Source organism: Gadus chalcogrammus, chromosome 1 (genome assembly GCF_026213295.1).
Source record: "Gadus chalcogrammus isolate NIFS_2021 chromosome 1, NIFS_Gcha_1.0, whole genome shotgun sequence".
NCBI classification, from domain to species: Eukaryota; Metazoa; Chordata; class Actinopteri; order Gadiformes; family Gadidae; genus Gadus; species Gadus chalcogrammus.
This window is the reverse complement of record NC_079412.1, coordinates 12979197-13000785: the sequence shown is the minus strand read 5'-3', so window position 1 is coordinate 13000785 and position 21589 is coordinate 12979197. Positions and strand designations below refer to the sequence as shown.

At 43.3% G+C, this 21589-nt stretch overlaps 1 protein-coding gene across 1 annotated transcript in view; it reads left to right on the top strand.

The window, feature by feature from the left end:
• The first annotated feature begins 2847 nt into the window (after positions 1 to 2847).
• The window catches only part of LOC130400843 (deoxynucleoside triphosphate triphosphohydrolase SAMHD1-like), a 20709-nt gene continuing 1967 nt past the window's right edge, over positions 2848 to 21589 (top strand). Inside the window, exons 1-14 of the mRNA XM_056605121.1 lie at positions 2848 to 3041; positions 9097 to 9121; positions 9410 to 9570; positions 11728 to 11843; positions 12005 to 12081; positions 13099 to 13257; positions 13517 to 13617; positions 18371 to 18500; positions 18599 to 18690; positions 18777 to 18892; positions 19158 to 19354; positions 20127 to 20204; positions 20826 to 20930; positions 21552 to 21586. Coding sequence (XP_056461096.1) covers positions 2863 to 3041; positions 9097 to 9121; positions 9410 to 9570; positions 11728 to 11843; positions 12005 to 12081; positions 13099 to 13257; positions 13517 to 13617; positions 18371 to 18500; positions 18599 to 18690; positions 18777 to 18892; positions 19158 to 19354; positions 20127 to 20204; positions 20826 to 20930; positions 21552 to 21586 — 1571 coding nt within the window. The 5' untranslated portion in view covers positions 2848 to 2862. The remainder of the gene's footprint in view (positions 3042 to 9096; positions 9122 to 9409; positions 9571 to 11727; positions 11844 to 12004; positions 12082 to 13098; positions 13258 to 13516; positions 13618 to 18370; positions 18501 to 18598; positions 18691 to 18776; positions 18893 to 19157; positions 19355 to 20126; positions 20205 to 20825; positions 20931 to 21551; positions 21587 to 21589) is intronic.

Here is a 21589-nt window from a genome sequence, read left to right as displayed (position 1 = left end):
ACACTCTTTCTTCAGTGAGAGCCAAGAAAGTAAAGTTGAGTAATGGAGGATTTGAGGTTACCTAAAAAGCAGAAGAAACTGGACCAACAGGCAAGCATACGCAGTTTTTTTCAGACAGTAAGTAACTTGACAGGCATGCTGAAAGCCGTGGCCAGACAGGGACATGCTCTGGACAGGCAGGTGATAAGGTGAGATTTTTGAATATGAGACTAGACAGCCTTACAACATTGTTTATAACCTGGGCCTACATGTCAGCAATACATAAAAGTAGCCTACTTCTAATACAAGCAGAATATATAGACCAAAATTATCACGAAGGTCAGCCACTGTTCTTCTGATAACATAATGACATGTGGTCATGGGTATGTGGTATTTTTCCATTGGAAGCTATCCTTTTTGCTACAGTACTACTGGAAGAGCATAATTGTAATTGGTAGGTGTGTTTAAGGTCAGTAAGCAGCTAACCAAAACAAAGTGTGTGTGTGTGGGGGGGGGGGGGGGGGGGGGGGGGGGGGGCGGGGCAGACATTACATTATTACACTATTCCTTTAGATGTGAATTCAAATGGTCAATGTAGTCCTCGAAACTATGTTCTAAATGTCCACATTTTCATATATAAATATAGAATTGTAGGCAATGCACTTAACAAATAATAATAAAAAATTGGACCCCCCCCAATGTCTAAACCATGGTTACGCCCTTGTGTGTGTGTGTGTGTGTGTGTGTGTGTGTGTGTGTGTGTGTGTGTGTGTGTGCTGCTTTTACACCTAATATGTTGTATAGTCCAGTGTTTTATGGATAGATATTCATAGCATTGCTTCTACGTAATGTATTGCTTTAAATGACGAGGAATGATGTGATGTTGTAGGGTAGGCTATAGGCTACCGGGTCATATTGCTGTTGGTTATGATTAACGTGATGATTATGTGCTGCGCGAATAGAGGAAATATACGTAGGCTACTGTAGGCTAGTAATAATTGTGCCCCCCTATGCATTTCATATGCCCCCCTTCAGACTCAGGTCTGGCGACGGGTCTGCGTAGCATTGACATCCACAGACCATAGTCCAAAGACAGATGTTCAAAAGTACACCAAAAATAAATATTTTTCTTCAGTCAAAGGGCTTCACTGGAATGTAAATGGATATGTTCAAACAGCAAAGTCCAAAGAACGTGTAGAATGAGCACCAAAGAAAATGCACAGACAAGGAAAAAGTATTTGGCGGACCCAAATCTCAGATCCAGCAGTCCTCCTCTGTTACAGCAGAACTTCTGGGGGCAGACGGCTCAGAGCCTGGGACGCGACCAGAAACCGCAAGGGGGGGCTGTGTAGAGGGGCGGAGGAGGCGGTTAAACAACGTCTGTAGGGTGTTTGCAACACAGCCGACAGGAACAGTTTAATTAAATGTGAATTGCAGCATTCTTCAAAGAAAGTAGTCCAATCCGGATCGCTTTTAACTAATTTCTTCGCTCACTACTTTCTTTATTTGTTAAAGTATTTCGGTATGGTAACTACGGAGCAAAAGGAGGGGAAGTGTGTTGAACACGTGCTGAGCGACTCCCAGCTGATCAAAACTCTAACGCCTCGTTTCCACATAGGTACATTCTCGTATGCGATCCAACCGTCTCCGACCGAAAGTCCATTCATTCCTATGTGATTCTCCGTAATGTCCGTTTTTCCTCCGAGACTCCTCCCCTCCGTAAAATTTCTGTCCGGTATGTCCGTAATATACGTTCAAAAAATTTAACTTTCGCCGTCGTTTTACTGAGATACCGTATGAAAGTTTTTATGTTTTTCACAAAACTTGGCCTGCAAGTACCTTGCAGGCCAAACTCCTCAGCGATCTCTTTCCAAGCCTGTTGGTTTTGTTTTTATCTCTGTATATGTCGATCCTCATGTTCCAAAGTACCGGTCTCCTATCCGCTTATCCGGGGTCGGGTCGCGGGGGGAGCAGCTCATGCAGGGGGCCCCAGACTTCCCTTTCCCGGGCCACATTGACCAACTCTGACGGGGGGATCCCGAGGCATTCCCAGGCCAGTGTTGAGATATAATCTCTCCAACTAGTCCTGGGTCTTCCCCGAGGTCTCCTCCCCACTGGACGTGCACACCCAGCCCTCATGACCATAGGTGAGGATAGGAACGAAGATCGACCGGTAGATCGAGAGCTTTGCCTTGCGGCTCAGCTCTCTTTTCGTCACAACGGTGCGGTAAAGCGAACGCAATACCGCCCCCGCTGCTCCGATTCTCCGGCCAATCTCACGCTCCATAGTACCCTCACTCGCGAACAAGACCCCGAGGTACTTGAACTCCTTCATTTGGGCACTCATTTCCTACCCGGAGTAAGCAATCCGCTGATTTCTCCTAACATCTTTTGTCCGTAAATAAATTCATGCCCGTACGTAAAACACTAGCGACTCCTTCCGTAAATTTACGGAAGCACGGACACGAAAAACATACGTATGTGGAAACGAGGCGTAACCCGCCAGTCGGAGACCTCCAACCTCTCTGTCGAGATTGATCGAGTCAAGTGGGCGTGGCCTATGTGAAGTGGGCGTGGCCTATGTGACGTATTAGCCTCGGGCTTTTTCGCCTATCTAAAGGTGCTGCCTTCTGTGGATGGAGCAGCCTTCAGTAAGGTCTTGCTCCCCTTGTGGCTATGTACAGTATTTACGGCTTATATGTTCGGTCCTGCTTCCTAGTGACTATGTGAGGGTAGCTTATGTTCTTAAAATACGTAACAGAATGAAACTGACGCTTGAAACAAACTCTTTTACAGACCCCCAATATATTTGACCTAGAGGTGGACACATACGAAGAAGTAGATCTTTCAAGTTTCTATCTTTCATTCTATTTAAAAACACACATGCAGTTAACAGGAGAACTATCATGTTGTGTTCCAGCGTCCCGCGCCCTTGGGAGACAGCTGGACGAGCAGGCATCGCTAGACATGTTAAACCATCTGAACGGGCTGGTACTGCCAGAGGACCTCTTCTTCATCGAGGAGCTGATCTTGAGTCTGTTTGACACCTGTACCGTACCCAAGTACGATTGCCCCCCGTTGCTGTGCCGCTGGCCTGGGCTCACACTAGTGGTGTGTTCCTGAATCCTCGGACGCCAGCCTTCAGAGTTGCACATTTGACGTCACTTCCAGTCTCGGAGCCTTCATAGCATTCCTGTTCGACTTTGTTATTGTGGCATGAAATAGGCTAGTCGTTGTTTATTGTTTGCTACACTAGCCTCTTTAGCCAACCAGCCCGAAAACAAACAACACAACTTTACATTGTATTGCACGCACAGCAAGACCATACAATGTATAAATTGGTGACCGGAATAAAGTAGCAATGTAATCAAGAGTGTAAGAGCATTTAAAATCGACATTAAGATGACCTACGTGGTACAAATACAACAAAAATAATCGTTTCACGAACGCAGTCATTTTGTTGAGAGCGTCATCACTGCTCTCGGTCTATTCTCCGATTTTCGAAAGATGAAGACATAAAGGGGGCGTGCCTTCGAGAAATGCCGCAAGAAAGCTGGGAGATCTTCGACTTTCAACTCGGAAGTCTGGCGTTCGAGGATTCAGGAACACACCATAGGCAATCTCAACTGGGCCTGAGTACGGTTGCCTCTTGTACATACGTCCTCACGTCGTAATACGTCATCACCAAGCGTCCTGCTTAGTAGAAGAACCTCCATGAGAAGAAAACAGAGAACAAAAGTGAAACTCTACTGACTTTGATGCTTATTTGGAGCCGTTCTACTCAGATACAGCCCTTTCTCACTGAGCGTTTTTACACTGCCAAATAGTCCGTTTTATGCACGCCGCGCGTTTACACTCCCCGAGGTAAATTGCCTGCTTGAGCTAGAGTGAAATCCACGAGTTGCTGATCATGTGAGAGAAGGTGATGCAGTAGTATTAAACAAAGACGTTGAAAGATGGTGTGATCTACGAGTGAGACGCAGAGGAGCTGTCCTTATGAGGCTTTGTCGGGATAAAAAACAAGTGGTCAGCAAAAGAATATGTTGGCGTTTTTGCACTTGGTGTCTTCATTCGGGAATATGCAAAGCGGTCTAGACTCTGTGCGCAGCCCCGCCTTCTCCAGTGAACCAAGAAAGCCTACGCCGTGACGAACGGGGGATTTTTGACCAAAACTCAAGTTCACTATCGCACCAACTTGAACCCACTCGTGAACCGCTTGCCACCATGTTTATTGTTTAATGGGAAAGAAGGGTCGCATTGACTATACGTCATCCAGCTCAGGTTCCGTAGCCGTGCGTGTGTGCGTGTCCGCTCATTAGCATCTGTACCGTGGCCTGAGCACACCTCTCCGAAGTGTGCTCAGCCACGGAATTGAACTGTACTTGAGTACGGTTGGCGTGCTCACACTAGCCAAACGATCTTGACTTTAGGGGCGCAGAGTTGTCAAACAGATTTAGGCACGGTACATATGGCCTGGTGTGAATGCGCCCTGACTCTCCCAACAGAAGGGTTGGTACAAGGCTCTCCCAACAGAGGAGTTTGTACAATGGCTCTCCCCCAGAGAGGTTAGTAAAGTGAATTTCCCAATAGTGGCCCTGGTATGTAAACTTTGATTTTGTTAATTTGTTATCCGAAGTGACTTACAAGTGAGGCTAACAACGATCAAAAACTGCTATGTATAGAGCTTCAAGAACCTACTGTTCATAACCTCCTCTCACCATTGCCTGAAAAATGAATTGTTCTCGCAGAACCCCCTAATTAGACTTGCTACACCACATAGCAGGCTTTTTTCTGTTCAAACTCATCGGACTCTGAAATCGGGTTTCCTTTGAGGTGAGCTGCTACATTGCTATCTTCTATTTCTATTTGTCTGTTGACCGTTTCCTCGTGCTGTCGTTACCGTGGTCAAACAAAGGCTGTCTAGAGGTGAAGTCTATCCTGTACGAGATTGTGTCCAACGAAAGGAATAGCATCGATGTGGCCAAACAACCCGGTATCACGCAATTTCGTGCTCATGAGGACGAACGTTAATCTATTGAATCGTGTCCCAGAGCACGATGGTCCGACCTTTTTCGTGCTACACGAAAATTAAATGTTAACCAATGCATTCTGAATGGGAGCGTTTCTCCGATGTTTCCGTGCTACACAGAACGAAATGTAAACCAATGCATTTTGAGTGGGAGCATTTTTCAGACGAGATAGAGAGTGTGGGCAGACAGTACTGTGCACCCTCTAGTTATATATATATGTAAATATTTCCGATTTATTAAGCAGACCTCCTCAAAAACGGAAACAAACATGCTCCAATGAACGCGCTTTTCTCAGACAATTGACGTGCTCCACAAAACGAAATGAGTGAGAGAGAGTGAGAGCGAGAGAGGCTTCAGAAGGGGTATGCACAGATAGTACAGTGCACCCTCAAGTTATATATAAGTCAATATATAAATCTTTGCATTTTTTAAGCAGACCTGAAAATAAATTAATTAATTAAAATAACCGTGCTACACAGAACGAAATGTGTAAACCAATGCATTTTGAATGGGATCGTTTTTCAGACGAGAGAGAGTGTGCGCAGACATTACAGTGCACCCTCTAGTCATATATATGTCAATATTTCCGATTTTTTAAGCAGACCTCCTCAAAAACTGAAACGAATGTGCTCCACAGAACAGCACGTTAATTGTCTGAGAAATGCGCGTTCTGTGGAGCACGTTCGTTTCAGTTTTTGAGGAGGTCTGCTTAAAAAATCTGAAATATTGACATATATATACAGTAACTAGGGTGTACTGTACTGTCTGGCAAACCATTCTGAAGCCTCCCTCTCTCTCTCTTTGTCTCTCTCGTTTCGTTTTGTGGAACACGTTAATTGTCTGAGAACGCTCCCAATCAGAATACATTGGTTTACATTTCGTTCTGTGTAGCACGAAAAAAGTCGGACTATCGTGCTCTGGGACACGATTCAATAGATTAACGTTCGTGCGCATGAGCACGAAATCGCGTGATACCGGGTTGCAGAGACAGGGCTCTGGTAGGGAGGGGGAAAACAGCACGAGACAAAACCAGTTCTACCTTTAACAATCAATACAATCCTCAAGACAGCCCAGACCGGTATGCCACCCAGCCCTACCTTGTACACAGGCGTGTGCTGCTGTCATTCCATGGCAACAAGTGGCACCAATGCATTGTTGTAGATTGGTTTCCAAGGTACTGCTAACCGGTTTTCCACAAATGCACCTTTCAAAACAGACCATTGCACTTCATGCTCCTCAGTTAAAGGAAAACTTTCATTCGTCTCTCATTAGTTCCAAGGCAGCGCCTGGGCTGCAAAATGCTCTGGGGCCAAAGTCTGGGCCAATGGCACTGGCGATTTTGATACAAACAAGGGCTGAACAAATACGGTATTCGTACCGAATCGTCACGGTACAGGCACTTCTGGGTGGTTGGAGAGGTGGACAGCGGTGCGTAAATGTGGCGTACATAGCGTATATGGCGAATGCAAAGAAAGGAAGAATTTAAAACTTAAAGTCAGAGTTCCCCCCGGAACGTTTAGCTAAAGGATACTACTCCGACTCCGTAATCCGACTCCATAACTACGGGGACCCCTCGAGCATTCGCAGTTCTCCGTCTGGATGTCGGATACGTAATACAATTCGCTGCCTGATCGAACTTATATGTTGGCTACAAACCATGTAAGTAGTTTTGAAAATAAACTTACAAAGCTTTCCAAAATCTTATTTTGTGTTTTATTGGTCCTTAATGTGCAAAGTAAACAATGTACAAAGTAAATAAGGTTCAGAGTCAAACCGGAGAAGTGATTCTGGAAATGATTTTGTTAGAGGTCCAATAACAGCCCTTGCCGTCTTCGTTGCGTCGACGGATAGTTATAAAATATTGGATGAGCACGTAAGCTACGGAGAGGGTCTCTGACAGGCACTCCGGCTACAGAAAGGGCTCTCCGTGTCTACGTACAGCACTTTAACATGCACACGCATTTGAAAAGGCCCCATCCAGGTGTTACTATCACCGTTGCTGTGGAAAAAAAAACGAGCTGTGCAAACCCAGCTCACGACACTATTTCAACAACCCCTGTCTGGAAATTGAGAACGGGCAAATAACATAACCAAGTCTATTGATGTTTTCATTGCTGCTGATCTACGGCCATTCTCCGTTGTTGACAAACAAACAGTTATTTTGATATTGCGCCTTAACTATGACTCGTACCGTCCTGTACCGTACCGTGACTTCAAAACCAAGGTACGCACCGAACTTGGGTGTACCGTTACACCCCTAATAAAAACGGTATCCGAATTCAAGTCGCTTTGCAATGAATAAACAAAAAATCCCCTAAGTGACTATAAAGTCAACCCTCATTACCCACCGACCTCAATACCCATCCACAGCTGCTGGGGATATCTTTCTCTCTGGATCAACCAATCAATTGAGAAACAAAGCCAGAACCTGTAAAAGTAAACCTGCACTATAATGTCAATGTATTCATAAGAATACATAATTATTCAATAATACAATCAGAAAACAACATAGTTTAGCTGTTGAGACTGATGCGGTCAGATTCAGCTTGAATTATCACCAAATAGTTCCATTAGGCAAGATCTTCCTGTAGTTACATTTCTGTAGTAATAATTACATTTCTAAAGTTAAAATTGAATTCATAAGTTACATTTCTCTAGTAACATTACCATTGGAAAAAACAGGAAATCTTAAAGTACACATAAAGATTCATGCAGAGGACCTCCTTCTTTTCACTTTTGGCTCCTCCCATTAGATGTTTGACTGAATGTGAGCTCTAAGATAGTTAAATATCTTAAAGCAACCCTCCCTGTATTTTTGTGTTTTATTCTATTATTAACTACTCAGTTGGATTCCAGGGGTAATGACAATATGTGCATAGCCTAATGCCTTTTGGCACAATTGGATGTACCTACAAACCAATCAGAGCAATGAAACATGTGCAACATCAGCAACAGCCAACTCAGTTGTTTATGAAACGTCACTCCCATTGGGCGCGTCTATGTAAACAATTGTTGAATATACCCTCCCTATATTAGATAAATAGTTTTGATTGGCCCAACCCAGCCATGGAGATTTGTATGAATAGTATTTTAGATGCATATACCAGAGCAAATAAAACATGAGCTCACAGATTTTCTAGTCCAAGGCTTGAAGTATTGACCGCTAATGCCACACACAAACTCAAAGTAATTAACACAGCATTTGTTTAATTGTTTAATTTTGTTTGAAAGAAAACGTATTTACTGGAGCTGGGATACAACATCTTACTAAAGAAAATTCATAAGATGGCCAGGTGAGTCTGATATTGACAAGAAAATAGGATATTCACGACAAGTTGCAGCACTTTCTATTCTTAACATTCTTTCTGAGTTTGAGCGATCAGTGGGTCTTGCCCAGAGAAATCCGTGAGCTGATCGATAAAATTTATCTAAAGTACTGTGTTCATTTCGTTTGTCTTGACAGACGAGGATTTATTTTGCATTATTATTTTGCTTTAAACTTCCACACCTAGATTACTACAGTTTTTCCCCCCAACAATGAGGATGCACGCGACAAAATGCATTTTGGCCTAATTTAAAATACGATTCAAATATAAAAATGTTATATTACATCATGCAACATAGTTTCTCAACCATGTTTGGTCTCTTAGATTGTAGTGTCCTCAGTTTTGATTGATATATAGACATATTTTATTTTTCAAATGTTTTCTTGGTCTGCATCCTATGAGTGGCCATTCTCCGTAGTCCCAGTATGTTATGATAGTTTTCTTGAAGGTACAGGCTTTCCTGTTGGATGCATACAGACACCTTAGTTTGGCAGGCTGACCAAATTCAATCTTTTGCAAAGACCACCTTCTGAAAAGTAGGATTGTTCAAGCAAGCTACTGATAGCTGTGTTGTGTTCTCTCTCATTCAGCTAAAATATAAATCAACTGCAATGTTTTACTTCATCAATACGTTTTAAGTGTTTGACTCTCGCATGATAATTTTCACAATATTAACCGTGATGGACAAATCAAATGTGCTGTCTAAGTTACTCTTTCTCCGATCCACTTTATTAATACACTCCTTTTCTTTATTTCTCCAGACCTAATGATCCCAGCTTTCAAAAGGTAACTACAAAGTAACAAAGTCATGTTACAAGTTAACAGCATTTTGCCACGGACAGATTTATGTTAAGACACAGAAAATGGTTGCTAAGCACAAAGTTTGTATTGTTAAGGTTTGCTGAAACAAACTCTTACTGAGCCAAAATAATTTTCCACCCCTTTGAAGCATAATGCAAAATGATAAACCCTGTATTCAGCATTTATGCTTTCCTACCCTCTTTGGTTTCAAAACCACGGTACAACGGTACAGACAGCTTTTAGCAATGTTTTATCTCTGCTCTTCTCTTTCAGGTGTTTAATGACCCAATCCACGGACACATTGAACTCCACCCGCTGCTGGTCAAAATCATAGACACACCTCAATTCCAAAGACTGAGAAACATCAAGCAGCTCGGAGGGGTCTACTACGTTTTCCCCGGAGCATCTCATAATCGCTTCGAGCATTCCATTGGGTGTGTGTGTGTGTGTGTGTGTGTGTGTGTGTGTGTGTGTGTGTGTGTGTGTGTGTGTGTGTGTGTGTGTGCGTGCGTCCGGTGGACACCTTGTACAAGGGTTAGGCCAGTTTAACATCTTTATAACCGTTTTGATAATTAGTCAAATCCCGTATCGTACTACTAATATCTTTACCACCAAATGGCACGCACATGTCCACAAAGCAACTGGTGACAAGTGGAACATCATGAGTTATGCCGGGCATGTGCCTGACAATTTTTCAAAGTTAGCACAGCAAATCGGTAATTCACAAATTGATACCCCACAAACCAGTCCTGAACCTCAAAATTCCCAATTAGAATCTCGAGAGCAAAAACGTGACTCAAGCGTAAAGAGATCTGGCGGACAGCTTCATGCTGTGCTAGATGTTACTAACTACTTAAAGGTCCCATGGCATGCTACTTTATGGATGCTTTAATATAGATATTAGTAGGCCCCAAACACAGTATTTGAAGAAGTTCCCGAAAGCAACCGGCAGCAGGCACCAGGTCGCAGTTCATGTACTTCAGGGAGTCAAAGCCAAAGTTCCTTTCACCCAATTCCTTCTCAACCATGGCTGAGATAACCCCAACTACAGTCTCGTTGTGGAAATACAAGAGACATCAAAGAACCGACGTGTTATGCGCCATAACACCAACAGTAAACACTTGCGTTACAGTGTCTGTAATCACACACACTCACATTCGGCGCTCGCCACAATCGTCGTGTCTCATTGGTGGGCCAAATTCCCTGGGCGGGCAAGGCAGAGAAAGGGGAGGGGCTTAGATCCTTTATGACGACATATGAGACCACATTCCAAATCAGCGCGCTTGAGCCTCCGTTTTTTCAAAGGGGAGCAGAACACCTAGTGCTCGTATTACACCGAACGCAGGTTTTAGCCACTGGGGGACCATAGGCAGGCTAGGGGAACTCATATTTATGTTAGAAAACCTCATAAAGTGAGATTTTCATGCCATGGGACCTTTAAGAACTTTGGAAGATTTATTGTTCTCAATTGGCTAACATCTTTCCAGTTAGAGCAACAAAACGTGACGCATCAGCGGCAGCCATCTTGGCCCCAAATTTGATAATTGTTGTTATTGGACCAAGCCCAGCCAGGAATAGGGCCGCACAATATGGCAGAGCAAATAAAACATGAGCTTGCAGATTAGTTTGGCTCCCAGATTAGGAAAAACATGGATACCTATGCTAAACTTTGCGCTTATTGTGTACGAGCATCATTAAATAATTTGTGAATATGTTAATATTAAAGATAAAACAACATATAACTACATTAACATTTATTTGATGGGCTAAGGTTGAACCAACTACTATTGAGGTATTCTGATGGGTCTGAAAGCATACTAAGTTGAAAACCAAAGATCTTTCAAAAATGTGTTTGAATATTCATACAAATGAATCCATGCTGACATTACCTCAAATTACAATGAGGCTTGAAATGGGGTTTTATACATCGTACAAGTAACTGCAAGATGATTCGCCTTTTACTAGATTTTAGGATTCTAGGTATATTTTATATCTAGTTGGAAGACAAAAAGTCCAAACCTGGGCTGCAAATGCTCGTGGGGCAGATTCTCGGCGAATGGCAGTATTATTTTTTGCTTGTTCTGACCAAACATTTTTGGGGGAAAGTATGTTGTCAAAATATGCTAGTTTCTCAAACCGACATGGTAGAAAACCAGTGTTTGAAGCTCCAAACCAAGTTTACAGTGGAGCGTGTGTGGCTGAAGTCTGGTATGAGTCATAGTCAGATTGATTTGAATCTGGGACTGGGTGGGGCTGCACACCTTGGGTGCATTCAGTATCAAAGCAGGCACACAGGTCAAACCAGCCTTCACCACAGACACTCAGGAGGAGCTCTGACATGTTGGTATTAAGCAGCTGATCTGCATGTAAACATCTTGCCAATTACAATAGAATAGCTTTTACCTGTGGCTTGGTGTCGGAGGAGACACACCCCTGGCTGGCACCCACTGGCATGTGGCAGGGTTAACTGACACTTATATTGCAGCGTTTAACTGGGTTATCTTATACTGGTCACTTTTGTTTGTATCTAACCAGATTCTCGGAGGCAACGTTTATCAATTAAAGCATCTTTGTTAATTTATTGTTTGCAGAGTTGGGTACCTGGCTGGAAAGCTTGCTAAAGCTTTGAAAGAGAAACAGCCTGAACTGAAGATCGATGACAGAGACGTCCTCTGTGTGCAAATCGCTGGCCTCTGCCATGATCTGGGTGAGCAACAAGAGCTGCACCCCAACCCTTACCTCAAAACATCCAACATAGGCCAGTTTCTGTGTGAGCATGAAACCAGTTCTGTTTGACATTATTAATGATGGGATGGTAAATAATGAATGGTTCCATATTTCTGAACATATTTCTCTCTCTCTCTCTAGGACACGGACCTTTCTCTCATCTGTTTGATGGGATGTTCATTCCTAAAGTACTTCCAGACTTGCCAGTCAAATGGAAGGTACTGAAGGATTCACCAACTGCTTTCCCCAAAATTCCCCTCGCAGATTGTTCCGCGACATTTCAAAGACCCTTATCTGGCAACACGCTAAAACAAGCCAAACTGGCCTAACGTTCCTGAACTACTACCTTCTATCCTCAGCCTCAGTATTCCAACCCAAAATCATTAATTTAATCTCAATCATTTAAATGATAACGCCATTGGTGCAAATGTGATTGACAGGCAAGAAAAATCCAGAATCAATCAGGGAAGGGCCATGAATTGTTTAAAGTATAAAATTAATATGGCTGGTGGATGACTGCCATTTCTAAAAGATAATACTCAAATTATAGCTCTTAAAGAACTATAATTTAAGCAGAACACTCATGAAAGGATTTTCTGCAAAACACTGAACACATTCCTGATACAGTTTTCTCCATTCATGCAAATTATTGAAAGTTGGAAACTGTACCCTTTCCTTCACTTCATTAGCAGTGTTAAGCAAGAATCTGTTCTTCAATGCATATCACCAAACAAGAATAAGAATTAGTATTAGAATATAATCGATATTTATCCCACTGCCTGGCCCCTTCTGAAGTCCACCAACTGCCTTTGCAGCAATTCATTAAACATGTTTTATAGAGCTTGTTCTATATTAATTTACATATTCAGGTCCTCAGTCCTTAAGTTGCAAGCAAACTTTTTGTTTGCCTAAAGCAAAAGCTCAGAGTACAACAGGCTACCATATGATGAACATTATTATCCCTTGTCAGGCAGTAATGTTTCAGCTGATAAGGGTTGGCCATTGCAATGTTAAAGAGTATGTTGCTGCAGCTCTGTTAACATAAAAACTAAGAGAACAAGTTAAGGTAATGTGTGTGTGGAATGCATTCATAGTGCTTTACACACATCCACACACTGACGGGGGTGTCCGCCATGCAAGGCAGCAGCTAGGTCGTAGGTCACTAGGTTGGAAGCGGTAAGTGTGAGGTGTCTTGCTCAGGGACACCTGAGCAACCTGTGTGTGTGTCATTGCAGCACGAGAAGGCATCGCTAGACATGTTAAACCATCTGATTGCTGTTAACAACCTGGAGCCGGTGATGAAGGGCTACGGGCTGGAGCTGCCAGTGGACCTCTTCTTCATCGAGGAGCTGATCTTTGGGAAAAGGACCGACCCTCATGATCCAAAAAAAGAGGTGTGCACAATGACTCTCCCAACAGAAGGGTTGAAACAATGGCTCTCCCAACAGAAGGGTTGAAACAATGGCTCTCCCAACAGAAGAGAATGTACCATGACTCTCCCAACAGAAGAGAATGTACCATGACTCTCCCAACAGAAGCGATGGTACTCTCCCAACAGGACTCAGAAAAAGGGTTTCCGTTGAAGTGAGCTGCTACATTGCTATGTTCTATTTCTATTTGTCTGTTGACCGTTTCCTCGTGCTGTCGTTACAGTTGGAATACAGAGGCCGTAATCCGGAGAAGTATTTCCTGTACGAGATTGTGTCCAACAAAAGGAACGGCATCGATGTGGACAAATGGGATTACTTTGCGAGGTCAGTCCTTACTCTGGTCACTAACCTTGTTTGTGTATTGTGTGAGATGTTCATGCCACTGTTCTTTACAACTATGCAAGATATTCACTGCAGCCATCAATTATTTGAGGTGCGGGTCCGTTGGGGGCAGGATATTGTAGTGGCTCGTGGTTCATGGCTTTATCCCAAATGTTCATTTAGCTGTTATAGCGGGAATTGCATAGTTATAGTGCGCTAACTTGATCTCATTCCACAAATCTGTTTAGCCGTATTATAGAGGTCCTCTTTAGATCCTGTTCCACTTGTCAAGCGCAAAGATTTTTCCAACAACAAAATATCTATAAATGAGAGTTTCCTGGTTTAAGATGAGATTGTCTTTTATTTGATTGGATATATGAGTGAACCTTGTACCTCATGCCTTGCAATAAATAATAGCCTGCCAAAAAAGGTTTTTCCTATATTAACAGGCAAGGTATGTAGCGTCATATCGCTTTGGGTTGGATGCCCTAATACTAATATTCCTCCCAATATGATTAGTTGGTCATATTTTTGAAATACTAAAATGTATTTCAATTGAGAGATGACTATTGGATGTAGGGTAGAAATCAATATTCAGATTCAGATTCAGAAAACTTTATTGTCTGTCGTAACAGAAAATCATCTATGACGTGGCTCGACATACAAACATGAAAATGTACTGATAGGCATTCATACAACAACATTGATCTCTGAGAGCAAACACAGTGTGTATAGTTCTTAAAACAAGTATAAATATTAAATACTATGAAAATAACTAAATAAAAGCTGTGGATATGTGTAAAGTGTAAAGTGACAGTGCGTCAGGGTTCCTTTGTCCATTGTTCATTGTTTATTTAAGCTGTTTATGGCAATGGGTATGAATGAGTTTTTTCTTCGATAGGGGCACTCTATACCGGCGGCCTGATGGCAGAAGTTGGAAGGACTTGTGCAGGGGGTGGGTGGGATCCTGTGTAATGAGGTGGGCTTTCCTTTTAACTGCCTGGCTGTGGAGTACTGATAATTGAATTTGAGTTTTGCCAGTTATTTTGCTTCCTTGATTGACGATCCGGGAAAGCTTTGATGTGTTTTTGACAGAGGTGAGGGTGAACCAGGATGTGATGTTGAACGTGAGTACAGATTCTATGAGTGATTTATAGACAGCTGTTAAAATGTCCTGTTTGACATCAAAGCTCCTGAGTTTCCTCAGCAGGAACAGGCGTTGCTGTGCCTTTTTGTACACAGAGTCTGTGTGCTGGGAGAAGGACAGGTGGGTGTCCATATCTGTGCCCAGGTATCTAAAGGCCTCTACCTGCTCCACTGTCTACCCATTCAGCCTCAGAGGTTCAAAGAGACGTTGGGGGGAATATGTTTGCCTCCCCCCACAACACAGCTCCTTGGTCTTGGAGATGTTGAGCTCCAAAGTACTCTCTTTGATCCACTGCATCAGGGCGTTGACCTGCTGATAGTAGGCAGCCAGAGAGGAGTGATCCTTGATGTCGGCCACCAGAGCCATGTCATCTGCATACTTAAAAAGGGGAATGTCACTGTTGTTGTTTGTTATGTTGTTTGTGTAGATGGAAAATAAAATTGGTGATAAAACACAACCCTGGGGGACATCAGTGTTTAAAATCATGTTCTTGGATTTAAAGCCATTTACCACCACGTGCTGGGACCGGTCTTGCAGGAAGTCTTTTATCCACAGGATGAGTGATGGGTGGACTTGTAGATCCAGAAGGCGGTTGCACAGGGTGGCTGGGTTGACTGTGTTAAAAGCGGAAGAAAAGGCCATGAATAAAATCTGTGTGTGGAAGTGTGGGGAGTCCAGCTGTCTGCAAACGGTGTCCAGGAGAGTCAAACAGGCATCATCCACCCCCCGCTTTGCCTTATAGGCAAACTGAAGTGGGTCAAGCTTGTCCACCACCATAGAAGTGAGGTGATCACACACAACCCTCTCCATACACTCAGAGAGAATAGATGTGAGGGCCCCCGGTCTGAAGTCTTTCATCTCCCTGGCGTTGGCTCTCTTCGGCACCGGTATAAGCGTGGACTCCTTCCACATCCGTGGGACACAGCTGGAGTCCAGGAGATGCTGGAATAGTCGAGTGATTACATCACCCAGCTGAGCTGAGCATTCCCTCAGCACCTTGCCCCTGAGCCTGTCCGGGCCAGAGGCTTTGTGAGGGTTGATGCGGCCCAGCATGGATGTGACCTTCCCTTTATCCACTGTGAGTGATGAATTGCTGGTGAGGGTCCAGTCATTCTGGGGGTGTGGCATGTTGAACCTGCTGTAGTATGTGTTGAGCTGCTCTGCAGAGGTGGCAGGGTCAGAGCATTGGATGAGGGCCGGTTTTTGGGCTCTGCCCATCATGGTGTTTAGTCCCTGCCATGCCTCCCTTGCATTGCCAGTGGTGAATTTTTCCTCCACTTTGTTCTTATAGTGGAGTTTGGCCAGCCTGGTCTTCCTTCTCAATTCACTGTTGCACTCTTTCACTCTGTTTTTGTCTCCCTGTAGGAATGCCACCTTTTTGTTGTTAAGACACTGTTTCAGGTCCTTGGTAACCCAAGGCTTGTTGTTCGGGTACAGCTTGACCTGCTTTGTTGGAATAACAGTGTCCACACAGAAGGACAAATAGGAGGTGATTGAGTCTGTCAGCAGATGAAGGTCTCCCTCACAGCTTTGGAAAAATATTTCCCAGTCTGTGATCTCCATGCAGCCCCTTAATGCATCAACAGAGTCATTGTTCCAGACTTGAACAGTTTTTGTTTGTATGTTTTTAGTTTTTGTCTCAATTTTGGAAGCAGCAGAATGACATTGTGGTCGGAGCGACCGAGTGGTGGGCGGGGCTTTGCGACATAAGCTCCCGGTATGTTACCGAAGCACAGATCCAGCGTTCTGTCAAGTCTGGTAGGTGTGGTGACATAGGCTACTGCTCCAAGTTTGGAAGCAGTGTGGTGACATCGCATCTGTTAAAATCCCCTAGCAGGAGGACAGGCTGATCGCTACTCTGATTGACAGCTCTGTTGTAGCAGTCAGCAATGCGCTCCGCTGCAAATGTGAAATCAAGTCCAGGGACATACACTAGGATGGCTGTAATTTGTGTAAAATCACGGGGAAGGTAGTGAGGCCTGAACGACACTGTCATGATTTCATGGTGTTTACTGCATTCAGTCTCTCTTACAGTGAAGTTGACAGCCCACTTTGTGTTGACAGCCATACAGAGCCCGCCCCCAATCGACATCCGCGTCATCCTAGTGTCTCTGTCAAAAAGAATGATCTTAAATCCATCTATATCGACATCGGTTATTTCTTCTGACAACCATGTCTCCGTGAAGCAGAAGAGGCTGGTTTGGCGGTAGTCTGAGTCAAGTTTGATTAGTGCGGAAAGTTCAGTTATTTTGTTGCGTAATGATCGCACATTGGAGAGAGTTATTGCAGGTAGTGGCAGCCTCCTACCTCGTCTCCTCATTCTGTTCCGTATTCCTCCTCTGGATCCCCTTTTCCTACGAATGCGCTTGATGTAATGATTCCTCTGTAGATGCTGGGAGGGATATTAGGCCAACATATAATTCAATAATACAAAGGAATACATTTAGGACATAGAGGACCACACTCCCAACCAGAGTTTGCATTACAGTAGGCCTACTACATTTACCATGGTTAAAAGTGCCTGCACAAGACTAAGTGACTCTTTTAGAAATAATGATAATAATAATAATAATAAAAATAATAATAATAATAATAATAATAATAATAATAATAATTAATAATATAATTATAGTGGATATCAGACATAGGGGATATCAATTCTTATTGATATATGGACCTCTTAACCATGAATGGTTAAGAGGTCATGGTTAAGAGGTCCATATATCAATAAGAACCTTTGACTTGACAGACAATAAAGTCAGTTAGTTGAGTTGTTTTCAGTATGAGGGGTTTTGAGGGGGTGTTATGGGGAAGAAGAGCGAGTGGACCCAAATGCTCGACACAGAGCAAATAATAAGGGGCTTCACTGAGAGCAACAAATAAGTTACGGCGGGGAAAGGGACGAGGAATTTGTTGGCAGGCAGGTAGACAGTCGAGGGTTTGGCAACAGGCGCGTAGTCGGACAGGCGAGGATTCGGCAACAGGATGGTCGGCAGACTAGACACGGGGTAGTTTGGCGAAAGCGACGGAACACTACAACCAACAATCTGAACACGGGGAGGGTCGGTCCAGGGAAGAGGTACTGACTGCTAGGTGTGAAACAACGATCTAGCGATGATGTGCAGAGTCGGTAAACTCTGAACAAGTGAGTCTTGAGTGAGATGAGGAACGGAGTCAGTGATGTAATGAAAAAAAAGATCCTAATAGCTTTGGTTTAACCCACGAAGGCTGTGAAGAAACTAGAAATGAGCATGTAAAGCGAATATCTTTCACATTTTTCTCCCAGAAGGCCATGCAACCAGTCCTCCATAGCCGTCAGGGTTTCTCTATCCGCGCAATATTCTCACCTTTTTTACCCATTACCTGTTTGTAAACCCCTCTGCACCTTCCTGCTCCATAATGACTGGTATCAGAATTCACTGCACCACTTTGTAATACAATCTTTGAAAATCTCCTTAGTGACCTAACCATACTCAATACACAGCCACAGCTGCCAGGGATATCTTCCTCTCTGGATCAACCAATCAATAGAGAAACAAAGCAAGAACCTGTAAAAGTAAACCTGCACTATCATGTCAATGTATTCATCCTTTCCGTTCCTCGTTTCAGAGACTGCCACCACCTGGGCATCAAGAATAACTTTGACTACCACCGCTTCATCAAGTTTGCCCGGGTGTGTAAGGTGGAAAAAGAAAAAGATGCAGAGAAGAAGGAGAAGCAAATCTGTACCAGAGAGCAGGTCAAATGATCTCAGACTTCTGTTTTTAATCAGATTCAAGCAGCTCTCTAATTGGTCCTATATTTAACTAAGCATAACTGTGGGTATTCATTCAACAGGAAGTGGGCAATCTGTATGACTTTTTCCACACAAGAAACTGTCTCCACAGAAGAGCCTACCAGCACAAAGTAAAAAACAGTGTTGAGGTCATGTAAGTATTGTGTCTGTGCTTGGTACTACAATTATTGCTACAATTATTGTATTCCAAACTGAGTTTGGTTGTGTTTTTTTAACCAGGATCACCGAGGCCTTTGTATTGGCAGACAAACACCTCACATTCAAGGGGAAAGGAGGGAAAAGGATCAAGATGTCTGAAGCTATATATGACATGGTGGCATACACCAAGCTGACTGGTGAGTGTTGAGACCACACTGTGCTGTGGTTGGCTTGGGTATTGCCTTTTGCAATGTCAAAGACTAATTCTTTCTTACCCCAAGGGAAAACCTACCCTGAGGCTTCCTTAAGCAAGATGCCTTACCACTATCTGCTCCTTATTCTAAGTTGTACTGTAAGTCACTTCTGATGTGTGTGTATATATGTATATATATATATATATATATATATATATATATATATATATATATATATATATATATATATATACATATGCCCCTGTAGACAACGTCTTCGAACAGATCCTCTTCCCTACCTCAACGGAGCTGGATGAGTCCAGGGAGAATGATGAGCTGGATGAGGCCGTGAAGAAGAAGGATCTGGATAAGGCCAGCGAGATCCTAAGGGAAATCCTCAGCCGTCGCCTCTACAAGTGTGTGGGCCAGTTCTATTCAGCAAAAGACAGGATTGAGGATACAGAGGTGTGTGTGTGTGTGTGTGTGTGTGTGTGTGTGTGTGTGTGTGTGTGGGTGTGGGTGTGGGTGTGGGTGTGTGTGTCAGGGGCGGATAATCTCATGTTTCTTCTCATCGTCATCATCCTAAGCATTGTGTTTGTCTGCAGTGGTAAGGAATACATTGAGTAAATCTTAGGGGGGGGGGGGGGGGGGAAGTGAGCGAGTAGACCAAAATGCTCGACAGAGTGAGGCTGACACAGAGTATTAATAAAAGTGTCTTTACTGAGAATCAACAGATATGTTGAGGCAGGCTTGTAGCCTGATTGGTAGTCAGACAGCGAGGGTTTGGCAACACTGTTCACAGGGAGGAGATTGTAAGGGTGAGCGACGGAACTCAAGGACTAAGATATCTAGACACGAGGAGGGGCCAGGAACGAGGAACTAACTGTGTGAAACAACAATATAGTAATGATGATCTTGAAAACCGGGCTTGATATACTGGGTGTTCATGGAGGATTGCACATAGGTGTGTCGAGAGCAGGAGATGACTGAGGAGACTGGCCCCACTAGGTGGCGGAAGTGGAGTGTGTTTGTGTGTGTGTGTGTGTGTATGTGTGTGTGTGTGTGTGTGTGTGTGTGTGTGTGTGTGTGTGTGTGTGTGTGTGTGTGTGTGTGTGTGTGTGTGTGTGTGTGTGTGTGTGTGTGTGTGTGTGTGTGTGTGAGAGAGTGTTTGTGCTAGACGTGGCAGAGGAACAAAACCATGACAGTTTTTTCAATCTTTCCATGATCTTCCCTGAAGGCAATGCGTTGTGAGTTGGCAGGTGACCAGGACAATCCCCAGGGCAATAACCTGAGGCCAGACCACTTCATTGTCAATGTAAGTCCTCCTAGTAACTCCTAGTGTGCCTTACTGATATCAAATCTATGCTGATTTTAAAGGTTCCCTTTGAGAGGTTAGTGGTTGGTCTGTGGTGGGGATCAGGTATGCAAATCCCAGAAGGCAGTTTTGATTTACCTTTCAACAATGTGAAAGGCAAACATGGAAAAGTCTAAAGACAGAGAGCAACCCAAAAACATCCTCTCTCTCTTTGCTTCCTCCCTCCCTACATTTATCGAGGATTGAAGTGTTGCGTTTAACTCATGTGATTGACAGGCAAGATAGCTTCTCTGAACCAATCGGGGAGGAAATGCCCCGATTGGTATGCAATGATCCAGGAGTGCAAATTCTGGGACGTGGCCCAGGCGGGCAGATGAAAGATATCAGAAATGTAGTTAGCTGCTGTTGTACTAAGAAGTCTGAAAAATTATATTATACAAAATATACATTATACATACCCTAAACTATGTATGTGACAAATACGTCTCTACATTAAATTGAAAAAATACCTTTAATTTATTTGTTTTCATGATCAACCTATGTCATATACTATATTCATCCCTCTGCAGCGCAATGCATGTGTCAGTAAATGGTGAAATGTCTCCCTCTGGTGTCTCCTAGGTTATCAAGATGGACTATGGTATGAAGGAGAAGGATCCCATTGATCACATACGTTTTTACCGCAAGAGTGACCCCAACAGGGCCTTCAAGATCCCCAGGGGCCAGGTAAGAACTTTGCCATTGAACACAATCATTTTTAAAAGCATGTCAGTGCAGTATAAACATATATGTATATGAGAGATAATATGTTCATTTATAATGGTTATTGTGATGAATATTAAACACTGATTTCACCGTCTTAGACTGGCATTACAGTGCATACGTGAGATAAGCTTAACACTGGGAGCATTTCAGAGTAGACGCACATCGTAACTCAGTGTTACAACTGTAGTCAGGGTTTTTCCAAAATGAAAAAATTGGAGGAAAATTAAAACGAGTGTGTTTTCACACAAATAATGGTTGTTAATTAAAAATCAACATTGAAAATGTGTTTGAACAAAAATGTTGTGGTCCTTCAATACGCCTGGACATTTCACATCTTATATGGACGGCTCGCCATTGCATTACAGTATGAGAAGATCTGCTTTTCTCTGATGATAGGAACCAGGAAGCCTCCATCTCATGGTCATCACGATTAGAAAAACGTATTTACTGTTAACATTATCATTGTTAAGGTGTTATGTGTACCAATATATCTAGCTCTAGTCTGGGTACTCCTACGCTGTACTGAACCTGTTATGTGTCTGACTGACTGTGCTTCTTGTTTGTTCCGGCTCCTGTCCGCAGGCGTCCACGCTCATCCCAAAACACTTTCAGGAGTGGTT